The sequence below is a fragment of the Bos grunniens genome, chromosome 19 (assembly GCF_055505025.1).
Source record: "Bos grunniens cultivar Pamir isolate PY7600 chromosome 19, Bosgru_T2T1.0, whole genome shotgun sequence".
Classification (NCBI taxonomy): domain Eukaryota; kingdom Metazoa; phylum Chordata; class Mammalia; order Artiodactyla; family Bovidae; genus Bos; species Bos grunniens.
This window is the reverse complement of record NC_141183.1, coordinates 5,150,853-5,173,053: the sequence shown is the minus strand read 5'-3', so window position 1 is coordinate 5,173,053 and position 22,201 is coordinate 5,150,853. Positions and strand designations below refer to the sequence as shown.

Sequence of the window (22,201 nt, the reverse complement as noted above, 5' to 3'; positions counted from 1 at the left end):
GCCTGACCTCATCAGGAGAGTCCTTAAACCAGAGCCTGGGATGGTCTTGAAATCAGAGGGATATGAAGTGAGACAGTGTCCCCTGCTGGCCTTGAAGAAGCCAACACCGTGCTGCAAATTGCTGGCGGTGGGGACTGCGTGGCAAGGACCTCAGGGTGGCCTCTGGTTGCCGGGAGGAGTCCCCAGCAGCACGGTCTTCGGCAACATGGGAAGAACACGGGAACCTCTGTCCTTCATCTGCAAGAGACCGAGTTCCGCCAACAACCCGTGCGCTCGGACGAGAGCCTCAGACGGGTCCTCAGCCCCGGCCGGCTGTGATCTCGAGGTCCTCCCGGTGAGATGCGGAGGAGCGGACCCAGTTGAACCCTCTTCTGGATCCTTGAACCGTGGAAACAGAGAGATAAGAGATGAGTGTTGCTTGCAGCCCTGAATTTGTGGTAATTGGCCGTGTGGCAGCTGAGACGCCACGTGGGCCTGCTGTGTCTCAGCTTGGCTGTTTGCTCTAGGACTGCGGCTTGGAAGAGAGAGAAAAGGGGAAGATGCTGGCCCCCACGTACCCACAGCAGGAAGCAGAAAAAGCGTTTAGAAGCAAGCTGCTTCATTCCCTTCTCGGCTGCCAGACCCTCATCAAGCCCAGATCGGTTGAATAATTAATTCTGCTCCAAGCAGAGTGATACTTTGGATAAAGCCCCATTAAAAACAAAAACAAAAACCCTCAAACGTGTTCTTCAAAGCCATGGCTTCTCCTTTGAAGTGGTTTGTCTGCCATTTATTTGCTGTTTCCTCAGCATAAAAGTGCACAAAGATTTCCACCCTCGTCCAGAGTCTTCCCCCTCCCCTCTCCGCCCTCCTTGGAGTCACTAACTGACCCCTGATTCTGCCTTTTCCAGCTGGCTTCGATTGAACTGCATAGCCGGGACAACAGGTCCATTTAGGAAGCCGTGTGTCTCAGTCTTGGAGGCAGTGATTGTCAGGAAGCAGAGAGACTATTTCCAGAAATGGTTTGAGGTTTCAGATCCTGGTGGCCCAGGCCCCGTGGGGATGGGACACTGCTGAGAAGGCTGCTGGCTGTGTGAGCAGGGGCTGAGGCTGGGGGACGGATGGAGGCCTTGGCTGTGAGAGTGAGAAGGAGGGATGATGCTGTGGAGTCCTCCCCACGCCCCAAGGCCCCACCAACATCCTGCCCACCCCCGCACACCCCACTGCACCCCCCAGCCCCGGCCGGGGGACTGCAGGCAAAGTCTTGTTTTCCCTGGAATGGTTCAGGAGGCAAACACTGAAACCTCCCTGACACCTCAGCACTGCCGCTGCTCTTTGTCTGCTGGTCTGTTGGAATGAATACTTCTCACTCCGATTCCCTGAATGCATGTCTGATGGGTCAGGGCCCCCACTGTGGCGCTGAGGGTACCTCTGTCCCTTCTGATGACCAATCCCTCTTTGACTTACTTTTCATGTTTAGCTGTCTTCAACAGGGGCTACCCAGGTGGCTCAGTGGTAAAGAATCCGTCTGCCAAGCAGATGTTGCAGGCTCCATCCCTGGGTCGGGAGGATCCCCTGGAAAAGGAATTGGCACCCCGATCCAGTATTCTTGCCTGGGAAATCCCATGGACAGAGGAGCCTGGAGGGTCACAGTCCAGGGGGTCGCAAAGAGTCGGACACAACGGAGCGGCCAAAGAACAACTAACAACGGCAGCATCCATCTGCTAGGGCTGCCCTCACAAAGTGTCACAGGCTGGATGGTGTGAGCAGCAGATGCTTATTGCCTCTCAGTTCTGGAAGCTGGAAGGCCAAGATCAAGGCAACAGCAGGGTCGGCACCTCCTAAGAGTGATGACTGGGCTTCCCTGGTGGCTCAGCTGATACAGAATCCGCCTGCAATGCGGGAGACCTCGGTTTGATCCCTGGGTTGAGAAGATCCCCTGGCTAAGGGAAAGGCTACCCACTCCAGTATTCTGACCTGGAGAATTCCAGGGACTCTATAGTCTATGGGGTCACAAAGAGTCGGACACGACTGAGCAACTTTCAAGAGAAAAAAAAATAAGTGATGAGGGAAGGGTCTGTTCCAGGGCCCCCTCATGGCTCGTGGAAGCTGTCTTGTCTTCATGTCTTCACACCACATTCTCTCCACACATGTTTGTGTTCAGATTTCCTCTTCTCATAAGAACACCCAGTCATATTATTAGATCCCATCCTAATGACTGCATTTTAATTACCTCTTTAAAGATCCCATCTCTTCACGTCCAAGGTAAGAGAAACCCAAGTAAGATGGTAGGTGTTGTGAGAGGGCATCAGAGGGCAGACACACTGAAACCACAATCACAGAAAACTAGTCAATCTAATCACACGGACCACAGCCTTGTCTAACTCAATGAAACTAAGCCATGCCCTGTGGGGCCACCCAAGACAGGCGGGTCATGGTGGAGAGGTCTGACAGAATGTGGTCCACTGGAGAAGGGAATGGCAAGCCACTTTAGTATTCTTGCCTTGAACAGTATGAAAAGGCAAAATGATAGGATACTGAAAGAGGAACTCCCCAGGTTGCTAGGTGCCCAATATGCTACTGGAGATCAGTGGAGAAATAACTCCAGAAAGAATGAAGGGATGGAGCCAAAGCAAAAACAATACCCAGTTGTGGATGTGACTGGTGATAGAAGCAAGGTCCGATGCGGAAAAGAGCAATATTGCATAGGAACCTGGAATGTCAGGTCCATGAATCAAGGCAAATTGGAAGTGGTCAAACAAGAGATGGCAAGAGTGAATGTCGACATTCTAGGAATCAGCGAACTAAAATGGACTGGAATGGGTGAATTTAACTCAGATGACCATTATATCTACTACTGCGGGCAGGAGTCCCTCAGAAGAAATGGAGTGGCCATCATGGTCAACAAAAGAGTCCAAAATGCAGTACTTGGATGCAATCTCAAAAACGACAGAATGATCTCTGTTCGTTTCCAAGGCAAACCATTCAATATCACAGTAATCCAAGTCTATGCCCCAGCCAGTAACGCTGAAGAAGCTGAAGTTGAACGGTTCTATGAAGACCTACAAGACCTTTTAGAACTAACACCCAAAAAAGATGTCCTTTTCATTATAGGGGACTGGAATGCAAAAGTAGGAAGTCAAGAAACACCTGGGGTAACAGCCAAATTTGGCCTTGGAATATGGAATGAAGCAGGGCAAAGGCTAATAGAGTTTTGCCAAGAGAACGCACTGGTCATAGCAAACACCCTCTTCCAAAAATACAAGAGAAGACTCTACACATGGACATCACCAGATGGTCAACACCGAAATCAGCTTGATTACATTCTTTGCAGCCAAAGATGGAGAAACTCTATACAGTCAGCAAAAACAAGACTGGGAGCTGACTATGGCTCAGATCATGAACTCCTTATTGCTAAATTCAGACTTAAATTGAAGAAAGTAGGGAAAACCACTAGACCACTCAGGTATGACCTAAATCAAATCCCTTATGATTATACAATGGAAGTGAGAAATAGATTTAAGGGACTAGATCCGATAGATAGAGTGCCTGATGAACTATGGACAGAGGTTCGTGACATTGTACAGGAGACAGGGATCAAGACCATCCCCATGGAAAAGAAATGCAAAAAAGCAAAATGGCTGTCTGGGGAGGCCCTACAAATAGCTGTGAAAAGAAGAGAGTAAAAAGCAAAGGAGAAAAGGAAAGATATAAGCATCTGAATGCAGAGTTCCAAAGAATAGCAAGAAGAGATAAGAAAGCCTTCCTCAGAGATCAGTGCAAAGAAATAGAGGAAAACAACAGAATGGGAAAGACTAGAGATCTCTTCAAGAAAATTAGAGATATCAAGGGAACACTTCATGCAAAGATGGGCTCGATAAAGGACAGAAATGGTATGGACCTAACAGAAGCACAAGATATTAAGAAGAGGTGGCAAGAATACACAGAAGAACTGTACAAAAAAGATCTTCACGACCCAGATAATCACCATGGTGTGGTCACTCACCTAGAGCTAGACATCCTGGATTGTAAAGTCAAGTGGGCCTTAGAAAGCATCACTACAAACAAAGCTAGTGGAGGTGATGGAATTCCAGTTGAGCTATTTCAAATCCTGAAAGATGATGCTGTGAAAGTGCTGCACTCAATATGCCAGCAAATTTGGAAAACTCAGCAGTGGCCACAGGACTGGAAAAGGTGTTTTCATTCCAATCCCAAAGAAGGGCAATGCCAAAGAATGCTCAAACTACCGCACAATTGCACTCGTCTCACATGCTAGTAAAGTAATGCTCAAAATTCTCCAAGCCAGGCTTCAGCAATATGTGAACTGTGAACTTCCAGATGTTCAAACTGGTTTTAGAAAAGGCAGAGAAACCAGAGATCAAATTGCCAACATCTGCTGGATCATGGAAAAAGCAAGAGAGTTCCAGAAAAACATCTATTTCTGCTTTATTGACTGTGCCAAAGCCTTTGACTGTGTGGATCACAACAAACTCTGGAAAATTCTGAAAGAGGTGGGCATATCAGACCGTTTGACCTTCCTCTTGAGAAATCTGTATGCAGGTCAGGAAGCAACAGTTAAAACTGGACATGGAACAACAAACTGGTTCCAAGTAGGAAAAGGAGTACGTCAAGGCTGTATATTGTCCCCCTGCTTATTTAACTTATATGGCGAGTACATCATGAGAAACGCTGGGCTGGAAGAAGCACAGCTGGAATCAAGATTGCTGGGAGAAATCTCCATAACCTCAGATATGCAGATGACACCACCCTTATGGCAGAAAGTGAAGAGGAACTAAAAAGCCTCTTGATGAAAGTGAAAGAGGAGAGTGAAAAAGTTGGCTTAAAGCTCAACATTCAGAAAACTAAGATCATGGCATCTGGTCCCATCACTTCATGGGAAATAGATAGGGAAACAGTGGAAACAGTGTCAGACTTTATTTTGGGGGGGCTCCAAAATCAGTGCAGATGGTGACTGCAGCCATGAAATTAAAAGACGCTTACTCCTTGGAAGGAAAGTTATGACCAACCTAGATAGCATATTCAGAAGCAGAGATATTACTTTGCCAACCAAAGGTCCGTCTAGTCAAGGCTATAGTTTTTCCGGTAGTCGTGTATGGATGTGAGAGTTGGACTGTGAAGAAAGCTGAGCGCCGAAGAACTGATGCTTTTGAACTGTGGTGTTGGAGAAGACTCTTGAGAGTCCTTTGGACTGCAAGGAGATCCAACCAGTCTATTCTAAAGGAGATCAGTCCTGGGTGTTCTTTGGAAGGACTGATGCTAAAGCTGAAACTCCAGTACTTTGGCCACCTCATGTGAAGAGTTGACTCACTGGAAAAGACTCTGATGCTGGGAGGGATTGGGGGCAGGAGGAGAAGGGGACGACAGAGGATGAGATGGCTGGATAGCATCACTGACTCGATGGACGTGAGTCTCAGTGAACTCCGGGAGTTGGTGATAGACAGGGAGGCCTGGCGTGCTGCGATTCATGGGGTCACAAAGAGTCGGACATGACTAAGCGACTGAACTGAACTGAAAGATCTCATCTTCAGGACTTCTACCTTGGCAGTCCCACTTCCATCGCAGGGCGCGTGGGTTCAATCCCTGGTCAGGGAACTAGATTCTACATACCGCGTGCCAGAGCCAAAAAAAAAAGTTAAAGATCCCATCTTCAAACAGTCTTACTCAGATGGATTAGGGGTTAGGTTTTCAACATATGAATTTTAGCAGCAGGGTGGAGGGGGTGCAACAATTCAACCATAATAGGGCTAGTGATGCCATCTGTCTACATCACAAAAAGTTCTTGAGGTTTGAGAGTGATAATGCAAGAAAGGGCAGTTAGAAGCTGACCATGGGACAGACAAGAGGGTTTGTACAAATGTTGGGGTCCACACCAAGGATGCTTCTTTACAGCCCACTCCATCTCTGTCTCTGCCCTCTCCATCTCTGCCTCTGTCCCCTCCGTCTCTACCTCCGCCCACTCAGTCTCTTTCTCCGCCCCCTCCATCTCGGTCTCCACCCTCTCTGTCTCCGCCCCCTCCGTCTCTGTCTCCGCCCCCTCCGTCTCTGCCTCCGCCCACTCAGTCTCTTTCTCCGCCCCCTCCATCTCGGTCTCCACCCTCTCTGTCTCCGCCCCCTCCGTCTCTGTCTCCGCCCCCTCCGTCTCTGCCTCCGCCCACTCTGTCTCTGCCTCCACCCCCTGCATCTTCTCTGCCTCCGCCCGTTCTGCATCCCGTGCCGCATTGGTTTAGTACTTCGATTGCTCACCAGAATGTTATGGGCAGAGGCCTCTTGACTCATCAGTCCATTCCATGGGTCGTGACTTTCCGACAGATGCTCTTTCCCTCTGTCTCCTTCCTAGAACCAAGGAAAGATCATTTTATGATTTTACAGCTGTCAGAGCTATAAATATTTTTGATAAGCCTGATATTAGTTTTTGGTTTTTTTTTCTCCTCAGTGGTGCTCTGATAAAAATCTCTTTTAGAGCAAGGTAATAGACTATTTTTTCCTAAATATGTCATTTTGTTATTGATAGTTATATAACAAGGGAAGGGGTGGGTTTGATAGAATAATTACCTTCTTGGTTTTCATAATCTCCAGCTGGTGTGACTACAAGGGGAGAAACACACAATACGTTCTACTGACTCATTTTTTTAAATATTTATTATTAATTTTTTTCAAGATGATTAACAGACCTTATTTGTGAAAGTGATAGATATTCTGAGGCCAAGATGCCCCGTCCAGTTTTTTGAGTCTTTTTTTCCAGATAAAATGTGATGCTATCACAACACAGGGAGAACTGTTCTGCTGGACATTCTGACTGCAAGGAACAGGGGAGAACTGCTCTGAGCTCTGATCTCTGAAATTTCATCTGCTGAGTATGACTAAGTTCTGTGTGCGGCCAAATTGGTGTGGGAAATGCAGGTTTAAACAAAAGCCTTTCTTTGATCTGGGCCTCAGAGTCTTTATCCACGTATGCACGGACGTTCTCAGATTTTCCCGCATCTGTCTGTGGAATCCTTCCTCTTGGAGCATCTCAGTGAACAGGCAGCTCTGGGAGATGCCCACGCAGGACAAAAGGGGTCATTCAGGAGCCTCTCTTCCGCACACAGACGTGTATGTGGTTTCTCGGTCAACACGTTGCTTTGGCTAAAGGCGGCATGGAGAGTCGTGACTTCATTTCCAACAACCCCCATTATGTTGTCCATAGAAAAACCATTACAAGGTCACTGTGGACTGTCAAGCTCTCAGTAGTAGCCACGTGAAGGCAGATGTTGCTCTGTGTCTCTTTAATGTGCATTTACTTGCTTGGCTGCACCAGGCCTTCGTTGCGGCACGAGGGAGTTTTAGTTGGGGCGCAAGGCACGTGAACTCTTTGTTTGGCATGCAGGATCTTTAGTTGCAGCATGTGGGATCTAGTTCCTTGAACAGGGATTGAACCCGAGCTCCCTGCACCGGGAGTGTGGAGTCTTACCTGGACCACGAGGGACGTCCCACACGTGACTGTACTGTATTTTGAATGACAGTTGATAAGGAGGGAGACCATGAGGAGGAGAATCCATTGTTTCACCCTATAGGCTGTGTTTTTCCCCTTTGACTCAAGGTGTATTTTCATTTAAAAGGAAATATATCTCACACAGTCCCAATGAGGTTCAAGGTATTTTTAATGTCCCGTTAGTAGGAGTGTAGTAGTGTTCGTCTCTCAGTCATTTCTGACTCTTTTCGACCCCATGGACTGTAACCCACCAGGCTCCTCTGTCCATGGGATTCTCCAGGCAAGACTACTGGGGTGGGTTGCCATTTCCTTCTCCAGGGGACCTTCCTGACCCAGGGATCGAGCCTGGGTCTCCTGCATTGCAGGCAGATTTTTTTTTACTGTCTGAGCCACCAGGGAAGCCCTGTTAGAGACACATTTGCCAGCCTTACTATGCCAGAGCGTAGATACACACTAGTCTTGTGCTTTTTGGCTCTTGCAGAGTCAGGGAACCAAAATTTGTGATGTGGCAGACAAGGTTTCGCTAAAAATAAGCTACCGAGTCCAAGAGCCAGGGGTTCCAACTGCGGTGATCAGCTGCCTGGGCCTCTGGAAGGTCTGTCCCGGGAACACTGCTGGAGGGAGGCGGTACTCCCGGGGCTGCTCTGGAACTTCCTGGAAACTTCCCCCATGTACACAGGGCTCCACGAGGAAGTCTGCCTGAGCTTGGCCCAGAGTCACATCCTCTGTTTGTTGAGCTCACCCTCAACAATTAGCCCTCAACAGTGAAAGCAACACCGCTCGGTAACCACTCTTATCAACACAAAGGCATACAGAAGCACTGACCCCCAGCCATAGCATTTGGCTACAAAGAGACCACCCTAGTGATTCAGACGGTTGGCATTATTCAGTTCAGTCAATTCAGTTGCTCAGTCGTGTCCGACTCTTTGCGACCCCATGAATCGCAGCACGCCAGGCCTCCCTGTCCATCACCAACTCCTGGAGTTAACTCAAACTCACGTCCATTGAGTCGGTGATGTCATCCAACCATCTCATCCTGTTGTCTCCTTCTCCTCCCGCCTTCAATCTTTCCTGGCATCAGGGTCTTTTCCAATGAGTCAGTTCTTCAAATCAGGTGGCCAAAGTATTGGAGTTTCAGCTTCAGCATCAGTCCTTCCAGTGAACACCCAGGACTGATCTCCTTTAGGATGGACTGATTGTATCTCCTTGCAGTCCAAGGGACTCTCAAGAGTCTTCTCCAATACCACAGTTCAAAAGAGTCAATTATTTGGCACTCAGCTTTCTTTATAGTCCAACTCTCACATCCATACATAACTACTGAAAAAACCATAGCTTTGACTAGACGGACCTTTGTTGACAAAGTAATGTCTCTGCTTTTTAATATTCTGCTGCTGCTAAGTCACTTCAGTCGTGTTCGACTCTGTGTGATCCCATAGACGGCAGCCCACCAGGCTCCCCCGTCCCTGGGATTCACCAGGCAAGAACACTGGAGTGGGTTGCCATTTCCTTCTCCAGTACATGAAAGTGAAAAGTGAAAGTGAAGTCGCTCAGTCGTGTCTGAATCTTAGCAGCCTACCAGGCTCCTCCATCCATGGGATTTTCCAGGCAAGAGTATTGGAGTGGGGTGGCATTGCCTTCTCCGATATGCTGTCTAGGTTGGCCATAACTTTCCTTCCAAGGAGTAAGCGTCTTTTAATTTCATGGCTGCAGTCACCATCTGCAGTGATTTTGGAGCCCCCCAAAATAAAGTCTGTCACTGTTTCCCCATCTATTTGCCATGAAGTGATGGGACCAGATGCCATGATCTTAATGTTCTGAATGTTGAGTTTTAAGCCAACTTTTTCACTCTCCTCTTTGACTTTCATCAAGATGCTCTGTAGTTCTTCACTTTCTGCCATAAGGGTGGTGTCATCTGCGTATCTGAGGTTATTGATATTTCTCCCGGCAATCTTGATTCCAGGTTGTGCTTCATCCAGCCCAGTGTTTCTCATGATGTACTCTGCATGTAAGTTAATAAGCATGGTGACAATATACAGCCTTGACATACTCCTTTTCCTATTTGGAACCAGTCTGTTGTTCCATGTCCAGTTTTAACTGTTGCTTCCTGACCTGCATACAGATTTCTCAAGAGGCAGGTCAGGTGGTCTGGTATTCCCATCTCTTTCAGAATTTTCTGCAATTTGTTGTGATCCACACAGTCAAAGGCTTTGGCATAATCAATAAAGCAGAAGTAGGTGTTTTTCTGGAACTCTATTGCTTTTTTGATGATCCAGCAGATGTTGGCAATTTGATCTCTGGTTCCTTTTCCTTTTCTAAATCCAGCTTGAACGTCTGGAAGTTCACCGTTCACGTACTGTTGAAGCCTGGCTTGGAGAATTTTGAGCATTACTTTACTAGCGTATGAGATGATTAGTTTTTCTTTATGGTTTAAATGAAAATACAAAATAAAAAAATTTTTATAGAGAACTTTCAGATCTCTGCGAATGTGTCCGTGGCTCCCCATCAGAGAAGCACTCTTTTAGGAGAATGAAGCTGAGTTTGTGAGTTTCACCCAGGGGTTGAGAAGGCTGCATTTCATCTCTGCCTGTGTGCTGTGATTGTTTGCAAAAAGGGCCACAAATCCTGTCCCTGTTGTCATCCATACTATGGCAGTGTGACCCTGGATCCCCCATCTCCCCCAGAAGGGATAGTTGGCTCCTCCATCCTTCCCATCTGGATGACTTTTGACCTACTGTGGTACCAGATGTGATGCAGGCAGAGATTTGACTCTCACTTGGCACTGAGCTTTTCCTTCTCTTGCTTCCCCGGAAACCCGAGTTTGCCACATGAATGAGCCCAGTCTAGCTTACTGGAGGATGACAGCTCCATGGAGAAGAATCTAGGTTTCTCAGCCAAGAGCCAGCCAGCTCCTGGCCACCGGCCCGCATGTGCCATCCTCGACCATCCAACCCCTGGGTGAGCCAGGGATGGCCACAGATGGTACACATGTGAGTCTAGGTGATGTTAGCTGAGCCAGGGTGTATGCGTAGCGGTGCCCAGTTGACTGTGGCCTTATGAGCAGTAATAACTGATTTATGTTCTAAGCCACTAAGTTTTGGGGTATTTTGTAGCTAACAATAAGTGTCTGAAACACAATCTTTTTTTTTTCCCTAGGAAGAGGAATCTTATCTTTGAGCAGACTTCTGAAGGGATCTTATATTCTCCAAAATGGTACCATAAGTCAGAAACCGTTGCCTGGAAAGATCAGCTGGGGGCTCTCAAATTGCTGAGAAGGCAGAAAAGGCTCAGCATGGATTTTCTAGTATATTTTAATGACTCCTAGGATTGAGTCTCAGATAATCATTGAGGGTTAGAAAGAAAATACTTCATTGGACTTCGATATTTGCCTTCATTTAGATTTATATTGTTGTTTTGAGGGAAAGTTGTATTTCACGTTACAAGGATAAACATAACGGTTTGAAAACTCTGCCCCGTGCCATCTCTCTGTGAGCCACACTAGTGGGAGACCTGGTTGTTTGCAACCCAGCTCAGAGCTGCTTACGTGGAACTATGATTGAAGGGCTATCTTTGCAGACTCTCAGAGAGCTGTATCCTTGCAGAGAGAACTGTGTGGTTCTTTAGAATCTATTTTATGTGATTAAATAGGCTTGATTATGAATAGTAATTTGGTATCAGAAATAGGAAAAGGTTTTGTCTCTACAAAGATCATTTGAGCAATAGCATGCTTATGTTGCTTTAAATATAGCTAGAATTCTGTAGTTAACCTCGCCTTTGGGAAGCTTCAGGCTGAGGTCAAAAAATCAAAACATAAAACAGAGGCGAGATTTTAACAAATTCAATAAAGACTTGAAAAATGGTCCACATCAAAAAAAAATCTTATTAAAGAAAAAAAAAAACACTCTTTGATACGTTTAAGCTTTTTCCTTCCATCTCTGCACTAATCCCCTTGTCTTTCTTTCTCAAGGCCTAAATATTTTGTGTTCACTTGGATTTTTTTTGTCTTCTCTGTTATATAGCTTCTCCCCTCTCCTCTTGGAGATTTTGTGGTATCACTCAGTCTGATCGATTCAGTGAATTCTTGGTCCCTGGACATTGTCCTGGGCCCTGCCAAGAGGGGCCCAGGTTCAAAAATATCATGGTTTGAGGCAGCCAGGGAAACTGAGAGTTACTTTGCAGTTGTGTAGTTGTGATGAGAGAAACCTGAGCGGGATGTCAAGGGAGTGAAGAGAGGGAGGTTGTATTTAATCCAGACTAGACTGAGTTTATCCAGGAACACTTCTTGGAGGAGGGAGCTCAGGCTTCTTCAGCCAGGATTTTTTAAAGGCATCAAAGGCGATGCCTTAGAAACGTGAAAACTTGCCTTACTTGCAGAGGCCTAGATGTCGTGCTGCTATTTCAGGGGAAGGGAGGGGAGCTGGGCTAGGTGCGGTCCTAGCACTCTCAGGCAAAATGCTCTCAGGCAAAGACCAGGGACTTCGGATGGCCGTTCTCCTCATCTGTGGCTGTGACCCAGGATCCCTCAACATGTGGGCAAACAAGGCAGGGAAGACAGCCGCCGCTTGTCCCCCCGCCACCCCGTGTCCCTGTGTGCTGTGAGGCCCGCCTGGCCCCGCCCGGCCTCCCCGGGAGAGAAGGTCATCTATTATGTAAGAATCATCCATATTCCACCTGGTGATCAGGGCCAGCGTTTAGTTTTGTTTTCCATTATGTGGAATAATTTCAGCTCGTCTTGCAAGTGTCATTATTACTGCGATTTCTCAGTAATAGAAACAGCATCCATTACTTCACCTCACCCTGTGTGTCTGGGTTAAGTGGGGATGCGGAGGCAGCCGCTGGGACAAAGGCACCTGGGTCCCCAGGGGGTGCGGCTTCTCCACGGCTGCGGCCGGCTGGCAGGGGGCACCAATTAATGCTGTGACCTTTCCCTCCGCTTTTCATCAGGGAGTTCCGAGCCGCTGACAAACCTCAATTAAAGAGACTGCACTCCATGGGGCAGGGGTATGTGCCGAGACATCCCAGAGAACCCCTCTCCCTCTCCCCTCCGCCCTGGCCCAAACTGACACAGCAGTGGGTGTGCATGCGGGTTTGGTGAAAGTCAAGCCCGTGGCGATCATCAGAGGTCGGTCTGCTTTGCCTCTGCCCCTCTCTGCCCACCACCCGCCACCCACCCCATGGCTGTTAACAGCAAGGATGCATCCCAGTGGGATCGAGCCAGAGGCAGGAGAACTCAGGGAAGGATGCTCATGGGATGCAGGGCAGACACATCCAGCCATTGCCCTGAGTTTTCGGGGCTACAGGTCCCTCGGGGCTTCGGTACCTCGTGGCATTTCTCCATTTGTGCTTTGCTCATGAGGCTTCTGTTGCCTTGGTTGACTCCATCCTCAGACACCTACATCCTGTCGGGTTGCTCTCCAGGCTCTGACTCCGTTTGGGGCTCATTTCTTTGGGGCTCTAGAAACACGAGTTGTCTTCCTGGGACCTGGGAAGGCCAACCCTGATGAGCAGCACCCAGATTTTATTTCTGCAAGGAGGCACGTGTGTTATGTGTTGAAGCTTTTTTCGTTTTCACATAAAGCACTTGGCAGGACTGCTTGCCTTCCTTCCTCCACCTCATTTCATTTCCTCCTCCTTCCCCGCCCCGCTGCCTCTCCACTCTCTCTCTTTTTCTTCTGGAAAGTGCTAGACTTTTCCAGCTCCTGCCTCTGGGCACGACCTTTCCAGACCGGGTGGAAGTTGCTGTGTTTCTTCTGAGCCAGGGATTTGTTACAACCATTAATAATAATAATAACAATAATGGTCAGTAGAGGACAATGAACTCAGGTTCTGTGGCTCTGGACGGGGGTTGCGATGTACCTCCCTGCTCTCTGTACCAAGCTGGGTTTGGAGGGTTGGATGGGGAGGCGGGAGCAGTGGGGAGGAAGCCCTGGAGGGGTGGGAGGAGGAGGCAGGAGGAGAGGGAACCCGGTAGCTTGGGACAGAGCCTGTGTTTAGCTGCCTTGGCATTTGGGAGCTGCAAGGGCACCCAGCAACCCCGGAGCTGTCCTGCATCCCAGAAGCCCTGCTGAAAGCATCAGGGGAGGGCAGTGACTCACTGCCCCACCGACGGGCAGCCAGGCAGGCTGTCAGGGCCGCCGTGAAAGGTTGAGAATGGCTTGCCTCGCTCAGAGGTTTGCCCTGGAAGGGATCAGGCCTCACCTCACCTCAGCACCAGGGGCTGCAAGGATTGAGTGAGGTAGCGTGGATGGAAAAGTTCTGCAGAGATTAAAAAAAAAAAACGAAGAAGAAGCTTCAGAAATGAAAGACAGCGATGCTATCAAGTTTAAAGAGGGGTGTGCTGCCATCAGCAAAGAGGCTACAGAGCAGGAACTTCTTCCTGGGGGACTTGGTGGCTTTCCCGCTGCCCTTCCCCCTGAGCACAGGTGGAAGCTGTTTTTATTTAAGGGTCCAGTAAAAAAAAATGCCGCACCCTTCCACTGCGGTGTCCGAGCTGGATGAGCACACGGGGCTCCAGGGCGCCAGGAGGGGTGTCCCTTCCACTGCGGTGTCCGAGCTGGATGAGCACACGGGGCTCCAGGGCGCCAGGAGGGGTGTCCCTTCCACTGCGGTGTCCGAGCTGGATGAGCACACGGGGCTCCAGGGCGCCAGGAGGGGTGTCAGCCCCACAGGGGTTTCCTGACTCTCCCTCAATGTCAAGAACGTATGATAAAGCCACCAAGGCACAGCAGGTGTCTCTTGCCAGACTGTTCCTTGAAATTCCAAGGGGTGTGTTTCTCCGTGGGAGGGTTGGGGAGGGTGGAACCTCGAGTGAAAACTGTTCAGTCGTGTTTGACTCTTTGTGACCCCCTAGACTGTAGCCCACCAGGCTCCTCTGTCTGTGGAATTCTCCAGGCAAGAATACTGGAGTGGGTTGCCGTTTCCTTCTCCAAATCAGTGGTGGAGAGGGGAGGGTGGAACCTAGAAGGGAGGCTTAAAAGGAGCCCCAGGAGGCCGGCCGGCGCCTGGGTCTGGGGATGCTCAGGGACGCTGGACTGCAGAAGCTGTCCCCCCATCACCTGGGAGTGCCCCCTGCAGCTCTCTGCTGCACAGCCCGCCCTGCCTTCCCGAGGCCACAGGTGGGGCCCAGTGCCCAGGAGTGGGGTGAATACAAGCGAGATCTGCTAGGGTTTTGTTCAGCTTTTTAAAAGGCAGCTTCCAAGTGAAGCTGAGGTGGGATTGTCTCAGTACACCCCACCCCCAGCGCTGGAATAAGGTAATGACAACCAACGGAATGTAGTTGATAAAAGGGTCCAGGGATTTGGTGGGGGAAGGGAGGGGTGGTTTGTCTCCTGGCCTGAAACCCCACCTTCTGAAGTCCGTATGGCTTCTTCCCTTCCATTCGGGTCTTTGCTCAGATGCCACCTTCTCGGAGAGCCCTCTCTCAGCACTGTGTCTGGAGGAGCCCTCCGGCTTTGCACTTCATAATGAGATGCTGGAAGAAAGCCTGACACAGTACTTACAACAGTGAGTACTCGTCGCCATCACGTGGGCAGGGACGGGGTGACGTTCAGTTCGGCGGCGTCCGAGGGGTGCAGCCCCTAAAATTAAAAAAAAAAACAAAACAAAAAAACAGTGAGTACTTACTTACTTACTGGAGCCCAGAACTTAAAACAGTTGTGCTATGTCACTATGGTGATGATTTATTTCTCTAATCAACATTATCCCGACCAGCCCTCGGTTTTATAGTATATTGTGTTTCTTGTCTGTCTCTGGCAGGACAGGGGACTTGGCTCTTTTGAATCATCAGGACCTAGACTGGTTCTGGTGTGCAGTTGATCCTTAATAAAAATTTGCCAAATACCTGAAGGCAGGCAGGCTTCCTGGAGGAAGCAGCAAAGTTCTTATCTTGACAGTAAAGAGAGGGCCTGTGCGTTCTCAGCATGGCTAGCAATAAAGAAAGGTCGTGAGCGTTCTCAGCCTTCTAAAGCGGAGTGTCTCAGCTTCAACACTGTTGGCATTTGGCCGGGTCACTCTCTGTGGTGGGGGCCGCCCTGCGTGTTGTTGGGTGTTCGGTGGCATCCCTGGCTTCTCCACACTAGATGCCTGCACCCCCTCTTCCCCACCCCACACACAAAGCACCCGTTGCCAAATGTCCCGTGGGGAGCAGAGTCACCCCAGCTGAAAGCCACTGTTCTCAGTTAAAACCAGGGTCTCTCCTGGCTGTACCTGACCGATCGCCGCCCACCCCCCATCAAAGCAGCCGCCCCGAGTGGATGAAGGCGGCCATCTCTCTGCTGGAATGAAGTGGTTCCCTTTCCACATCCTTGCCCCGCTTCTGCCTCAGTCACGTTGTAAAAAGAAGCAAGACAAAGGAAGAAACACCAGTTGAGGCACAGGCTTTCCAGGGGAAACACGTCTTATGGCCGTGGTGGTGCCTCAGATGTCAGTGTGAGATGTAGGATGAGAAATAATTAAAGCTTATGGACAAAGAGCTGAGACTGCGTGGCCCTCGGCACGTGGCACGGACGCCAGCTGTCGCTGGGGGCAGGGCGGGGCCGGCCTGCTCCAAGGACCTTCTGTCCCCAGGGGTCGTCCATCTGCTGCGTCGTCAGCCTTGACCCTTCAGCGGGATGCTCTCTTGATGCCCCCTCCCAGCGACATCGCAGATGAGAGCCCGCTGCCCCTAGGATTCTCCGGGGCGGGGTGGGGGGGAACCTAAGAACTTCAATGAGGGCGGCTCGCACAGTGCCACAAGGCTTTTTTCCCCTTCCATTTTAAAACAAGGTTAAAGGAGGTGTCAGCGTCTTTATTAAAGTGCATGAAAAGGGAACTCTATTCCATGCCCTGTGATAAACCATAATGGAAAAGAATATGAAACCAAGCATGTATATATGTGTGACTGAGTGGCTTTGCTGCACAAGACAAATTAACATTGTAAATCAACTCTACTTCAGTTTTGAAAAGGGCCCTATAAAGGGCATTGTAAATAAATGATGAGGACAACAGAAATATATTGGAGGAGTCAGAGGACGTGAGAGGAAGGGTTTATATTTCACTTTTTACCTTTAGTTGGACAGAAATAATGAAGTAAAATACCCGAATCATTTCTCTTTCTGATCCCTGATGAGCAAGAAGGTGTGTGTGTGTGTGTCTTTATGCAAGATACAGCTAGGCATCACTTTTGTAAGATTCCCCTCTGAAACTTACCCAAGAAAACAGATTTAGCACTTGCTTATAAACAGATGCATTCCATGATTGGGTGATTAAGCCTTCTTCTCTCCCCTTTGAGATCACACATTTTATTTATTTATTTACTCCACTAAGCTGGCTATTTTTATTTTTTTTTTCTTTTTACCAGCTTTATGGATGCTCACCCAAAGTGTACCATTCTGTTTCGCATATTGCATCGTTATTTTAAAATTATGGTATAATATATACATAACGTTAAATCTGCCACTGTAACCATTTAAAGTGTATAACTCATGGCAGTGATTGCATTCAGAGTGCTGTGCAGCCGTCGCCACCGTCCACCTCCAGAACTTTATCACCCCAAACAGGAGCCCTGTGACTGTTGAGCAGTAACTCCCCACTCCTTCCCAGCCCCTGAAAGTGAAAAAGTGAAAGTGTCAGTTGCTCAGTCATGTCCAGCTCTCTGCGACCCCATGGACTGTAGCCCGCCAGGCTCCTCTGTCCATGGGATGCTCCAGGCAAGAATACTGGAGCGGGTTGCCATTCCCTTCTCCAGGGGATCTTCCCGACCCAGGGATCGAACCCAGGGCTAACTGCATTGCAGGCAGATTCTTTACCATCCGAGCCCCCAGGGAAGCGCTGGTAACCTCTAGTTTCTGTCTCTGATTTTGCCTAAACTAGGTATTTCACGTAAGTGGACTCATACAGTATTTGGCATTTTGAGGTACACGCATATTAAATGGGACGTTCCATTTGTTTGGAACTATTTTGCCTGGTTTTCAGAAGGTATCTGCTGTTTCCTTGCCATTGAGATGATTCTGTTCACCTTCCTTAGGTCCTAGGGGTCCCGTCGATGTCTTTGGAAGACAGACTCACAGCCCCATTGTAGACTCACTGGTTTGCCCCTCACTGGACTGTAAGCTCCATAAGAGCTAGAACTGGGTAGTTTACCAGGTGTCCAGAAAGTTGACAGTCAGTAAATATTTGTTCAGTAAACGTGAAGATCAAAATCAAGACTTTGCTCAGCAAATGCAAAGAAGAGTCAAAATAACTGGTGGTGGACAAAGCAGAAGGCTGATGTGATTTAAGGCCAACTGGGCTTAACTTTAGATGTGCTGTGTCCTCCAGGACTCTCCCTTTCCTTCTTTTGAGATGCTTCTGTTTGCCTCTCCTCCTCTTTTGATGTCATGAGAAACCGGAAGATGCTGAATTCCTGGAAATTGCTGACCTTGGTTCCCGTACTGAGGCCACCACTGGGCAGACCTGCCGTCCAGGCTTCTTTTGATGGTTCAGGAACTGAGTCCCTTCTGCCGTTTGCCCTGTGGTGAGAGGAGAGAGGGCTTTGGTGTTTGACCTGCTCTTTCCCAGTGTTTGTTTTTCCCGTTTCTGGGGTCAGCACGGTCGCCTCCAATCCCAACTGTTGTCATCCCCAAAGTTCTGCAGCCAGAAAGCTTGTGGCCTTGCTCACGGCTCCTCCCGGCCTGGCAGCTGGGTCTGACCCAGGCAGCCGGTGCCCTCAGTGGAGATGAGCAGGTTGCCTGGGTCCCCAGGAGCCGGAGGGACTGGGGGATGATGGCAGAGGAGGTGCTATAGTGATGCCCTGCTTCTCGTTTCAGGGTGCAGCGGAAGACCCGCAGACGGCCCTGGCACTGAATTTGGACCCCCTGCTGACAAAGAAGTCCGACGCGGAGGGTGCCAGGATGCTCTTCCCCGAGAGCGAACTTTCCATCCGGATAGGTAGAGCGGGGCTTCTCTCAGGCAAGCTCCCTGCTGCAGACCACGAGCTGAGTCAGACAGGAGAGACTGGAGCCGGGGGCGGGCGGGGTGGCCGGGACGTGCCAGCTGCTCCGTCCTGTCTTTGCCAGGTGCCCACCTTGCTGTCGCCCGGGGCTGGGCCAGCATCTGGCCACACGCCTCCCCTCCATGTTGGTTCTCCAAACCACCTGCTTAGAGCACAGTATGTAACAGAACCTTTGCCTGTTTCCCCGACTTGGACAAGTGGGCCCGTGGGCTGCTCTGGTGGGTTTGGGCTGATTCGGGTTGCAGCGGACAGACCTTTGTCCCTCTGTCTCCCGCTCTGATGGCCCCCTGGACGTTCCTTTCTGCTGACGTGACTTTCATCTTTCTGGTTCATCTGGGGGAACTTTGGGTCTTGTTTTCACTGATTCAGTCTGGAGCCTGAAAACCTAAAAACACTGACGGCGAAGCCATGCATTTTCTCTTAAGCTAGAGGGAGTGCGCCCTCTTGAGTGGAATCGGGGCGGGGGAGATGCTATATTCCTGAATCTCCTTGGGGACTGTGCAGCCTGGGTTGGTGCCCCCTGAGGAGGAGTTGAAGAATGATGCTGGTCTCCGGCCTCAGTGCAGACTTCCCCTTCCGTGCCCCGTCGTGGCTCACTTGGGGGAGTTGGCTGCTTTAAGTGCCAGTTTGCACCAGGAGAGGTGGCTTCCTTTCTTTTCCTTGGCCTTTGTTTAAGTCCCGCGTTGCTGTGAAACGTCCCTTCCTTTTCCTCCACTTCTGTAAATCTCAGACTCAGAAACTAAACCAGGCAAAGGCTGCTGAAAGTGGCCACTCCGTCCCTTGCTTGGAGTTCCTCTCTTTTAGATGAATCGAGGAGAAAGAGACTGCTGACTGGCCACCGTCTTCACCTTTGTGATTTAAGGGAGCAAGTCCTCTCACGTTTCCGGGCTGGCGTTTTAATTTGATGTGTGCATGTGGTGTCTCTGAAACGATCCCTAGACCTCGGGAGTAGAGATCCTGTAACCTACACGTGTTATAGCCGCGCATCCGCCAGTTCTCAGCTATCCGTGCTCAGATTAGGTCCTGCAAGAATTGTTCGTGGAAACTCGAACACCTCCTCCACTCGGGTTGAAGCTCACGGCCCCCCCACCTCTTCCGATGTGGAATTTAATCAGGAAATGAAAATTCATCCAACGGGAGCTCAAGTAACAGAGGGTTAGTGCGAAAACTCCACCCCACCCCCCACGTCCAGTCACACGTGTCATTCGTTCTCAAGTCAGCTCCCTCGGGTGTGGTCTGCGGTCTTCCTTTTACTGGAGAGTCAAGAGCTGTCTGGTGGCCAGGGTCGGGCACCGTCCTCCAGTTAAGGCGGTCACTTTCCATGCCGAGTCTTGGGGACTCGGGGACAGAAGGCTTTCTGCCAGTTCTCCCCAGCTCTTGCATGTTGGATCTCCTGTGATCCCCAATGAAGACTTTATGGTTCTGACTCTGAGCCGTCTATAGGATGAAGGAGTTTGCCAGACTTTATCCTCTCCCATTTTTTTCAGTCTTCAAGGCCACAGGGGAAGGTTCAGTGCCTTCAAGGCACAAGGTTCAGTGCCTGTCAATCAAAAAAGTAAAAAAGGGCATATACCTCTGGCTGATTCATGTTGGTGTGTGGCAGAAACCAACACAATATTGTAAAGCAATTATCCTTCAATTGAAAATAAATACATTTTTAAAAAGTGTTGACAATACCGTCTTCAAGGTCATTGTCAACGTGTAAATCATTAGCAAATAAAATACGACTTAATTGAAGCAAAAAAAAAAAAGTAAAAAGAGATCCCTTTGACATGAACCTCTTCCGACAGGACCACGAGAATATAGGGCCGGTGGGACTGACGTTGGGTGGCCTCCGCCTGCCGTGGCTTGGAAGCAGGGTTTCAGTTCCCAGTCAGAAACTAAGATCAGGCCCCGGCGGCGAGAGCGCCAAATCCGAGCCACTGGACCGGTGGCCAGTGACGAGGCCCGGGCCCCTCCGCTTTGTAGAAGAGAACCCCACGAAGACGGAAATTAGTGAAACACAAGTGAGGTGTTTATTAGGAGGAAGAGAGTGCAGTACGGTGGACAGGCGCGTGGGCAGGCTCAGAGACACTCGTGCCCTCGGGGTAGTTTAAATCACCTGCTGGGGCGTTTCCTCCGGGTTTTCTCTGGCCAGTCATCCTGCTCTGCCGAGTTCTGAGTCTGTGTTTGGTTTATCTCAGCGTCTTCTCTGCTGGCTTCTCCGGTGGCTGAGTGGTAGACAATCCGCCTGCAGTGTGGGAGACCCGGGTTCAATCCCTGGGTTGGGAAGATCCCCTGGAGGAGGAAATGGCCACCCACTTCAGTATTCTTGCCGGGGTCATCCCTTGGACAGAGGAGCCTGGTGGACTACATACAGTCCTGCTGCTGCTGCTGCTAAGTCGCTTCAGTCGTGTCCAACTCTGTGTGACCCCATAGACGGCAGCCCACCAGGCTCCCCTGTCCCCGGGACTCTCCAGGCAAGAACACTGGAGTGGGTTGCCATTTCCTTCTCCAATGCATGAAAGTGAAAAGTGAAAGTGAAGTCACTCAGTCGTGTCTGACTCCTAGTGATCCCATGGACTGCAGCCCACCAGGCCCCTCCGTCCGTGGGATTTTCCAGGCCCCTCCGTCCGTGGGATTTTCCAGGCGAGAGCACTGGAGTGGGCGCCATTGCTTCTCCGACATACAGTCCATCAGTTCGCTCGGGTCCTCTCCGGGAAAGCGTTCCTTTCAGGGTCCTCCTGCCTCAGGAGCTGACTTTGCTGGAAAGTCTCCCAGGCTTGCTGGACCTTCTTGGCCACCCCAGGGCGGGGTGGCGAGCAGAGGCTGCATGGGAGGCGATGCCATCCTGTCCTCTGCTCAGAAGCACCTGGGCAGAGCCCGTTACCAGGTTACCAGGCAACCCTTGGTCGCTGTTGCTAGCCATTCAGACCCGAGGGCAAACGCAGCCCACGGAGGATGGGGGGAGCGCAGAGATGGTTTTTGGAGCCCAAGGGAACCCAGCTACCTCCGGAAAGGTTGTTCCTCTTCTCGCCTGGGCACACTTGTGGATGTCAGGCAGTTGAGGACTTGAAAGTTGATAATAGCTATTTGATGATTGGCTGTGTGCAGATCCAGTCTGAGCATGGCTTATTTGTACCATCTGGATCTGCCCTTAAGCTTGCTGTAAATGGAGCCCGGAGATTGGTTTAATGGGTGTTTAGTGAATAACATCAGCCTCTAAAAACTAATATTGGCACTGCCGTTGTAATGTCCTGTAATTGGTTCAAAAAGAGGAAAAGCCAGAAGGGCCGCTCTGCGAGACAGGGGTTCAGCTGCCCCGAGTCTCAGCAGCGGCCCTCGCCAGGGAAAGCATTTATGTGTTTATGATGCTTTCCTATGTACATCTCAGTGCCAAATGTTTTACAGTATCAACTGTTCTCAGGGCTGGGGGTAGTCTGGGTCGCAGGTAGACCAGAAGTTCTTATAAATCATTCTTTGTCTTTCTCCCACCCTCACTGCCCCCTACCCCCAGCTATGTATCTATCTCCAACCAACTTTCTTTTAATTAAGAAAATAATGACCTGGGTGACAACTATAAGTAATTTTTCTTCCTCCTTCAGATCCCTGGCTCAGAGGTTAAAGCGTCTGCCTGGAATGAGGGAGACCCGGGTTCGATCCCTGGGTCAGGAAGATTCCCTGGAGAAGGAAATGGCACCTCACTCCAGTACTCTTGCCTGGAGAATCCCATGGAGGGAGGAGCCTGGTGGGCTACAGTCCATGGGGCCTCGAAGAGTCAGACA

General features: G+C 49.8%; 1 protein-coding gene across 10 annotated transcripts in view; it reads left to right on the top strand.

Moving 5' to 3' along the window:
• The window catches only part of SLC39A11 (solute carrier family 39 member 11), a 289,255-nt gene that overhangs the window by 93,719 nt on the left and 173,335 nt on the right, over positions 1-22,201 (top strand). For 6 of the 10 annotated variants that reach the window (XM_086355937.1, XM_086355935.1, XM_086355940.1 and 3 more), the window contains one exon: positions 18,253-18,394. In XM_086355937.1, the coding sequence (XP_086212063.1) occupies positions 18,253-18,394 (142 nt within the window). The remainder of the gene's footprint in view (positions 1-18,252; positions 18,395-22,201) is intronic. The other 4 variants (XM_086355939.1, XM_086355936.1, XM_086355941.1 and 1 more) reach the window with 1 other exon arrangement.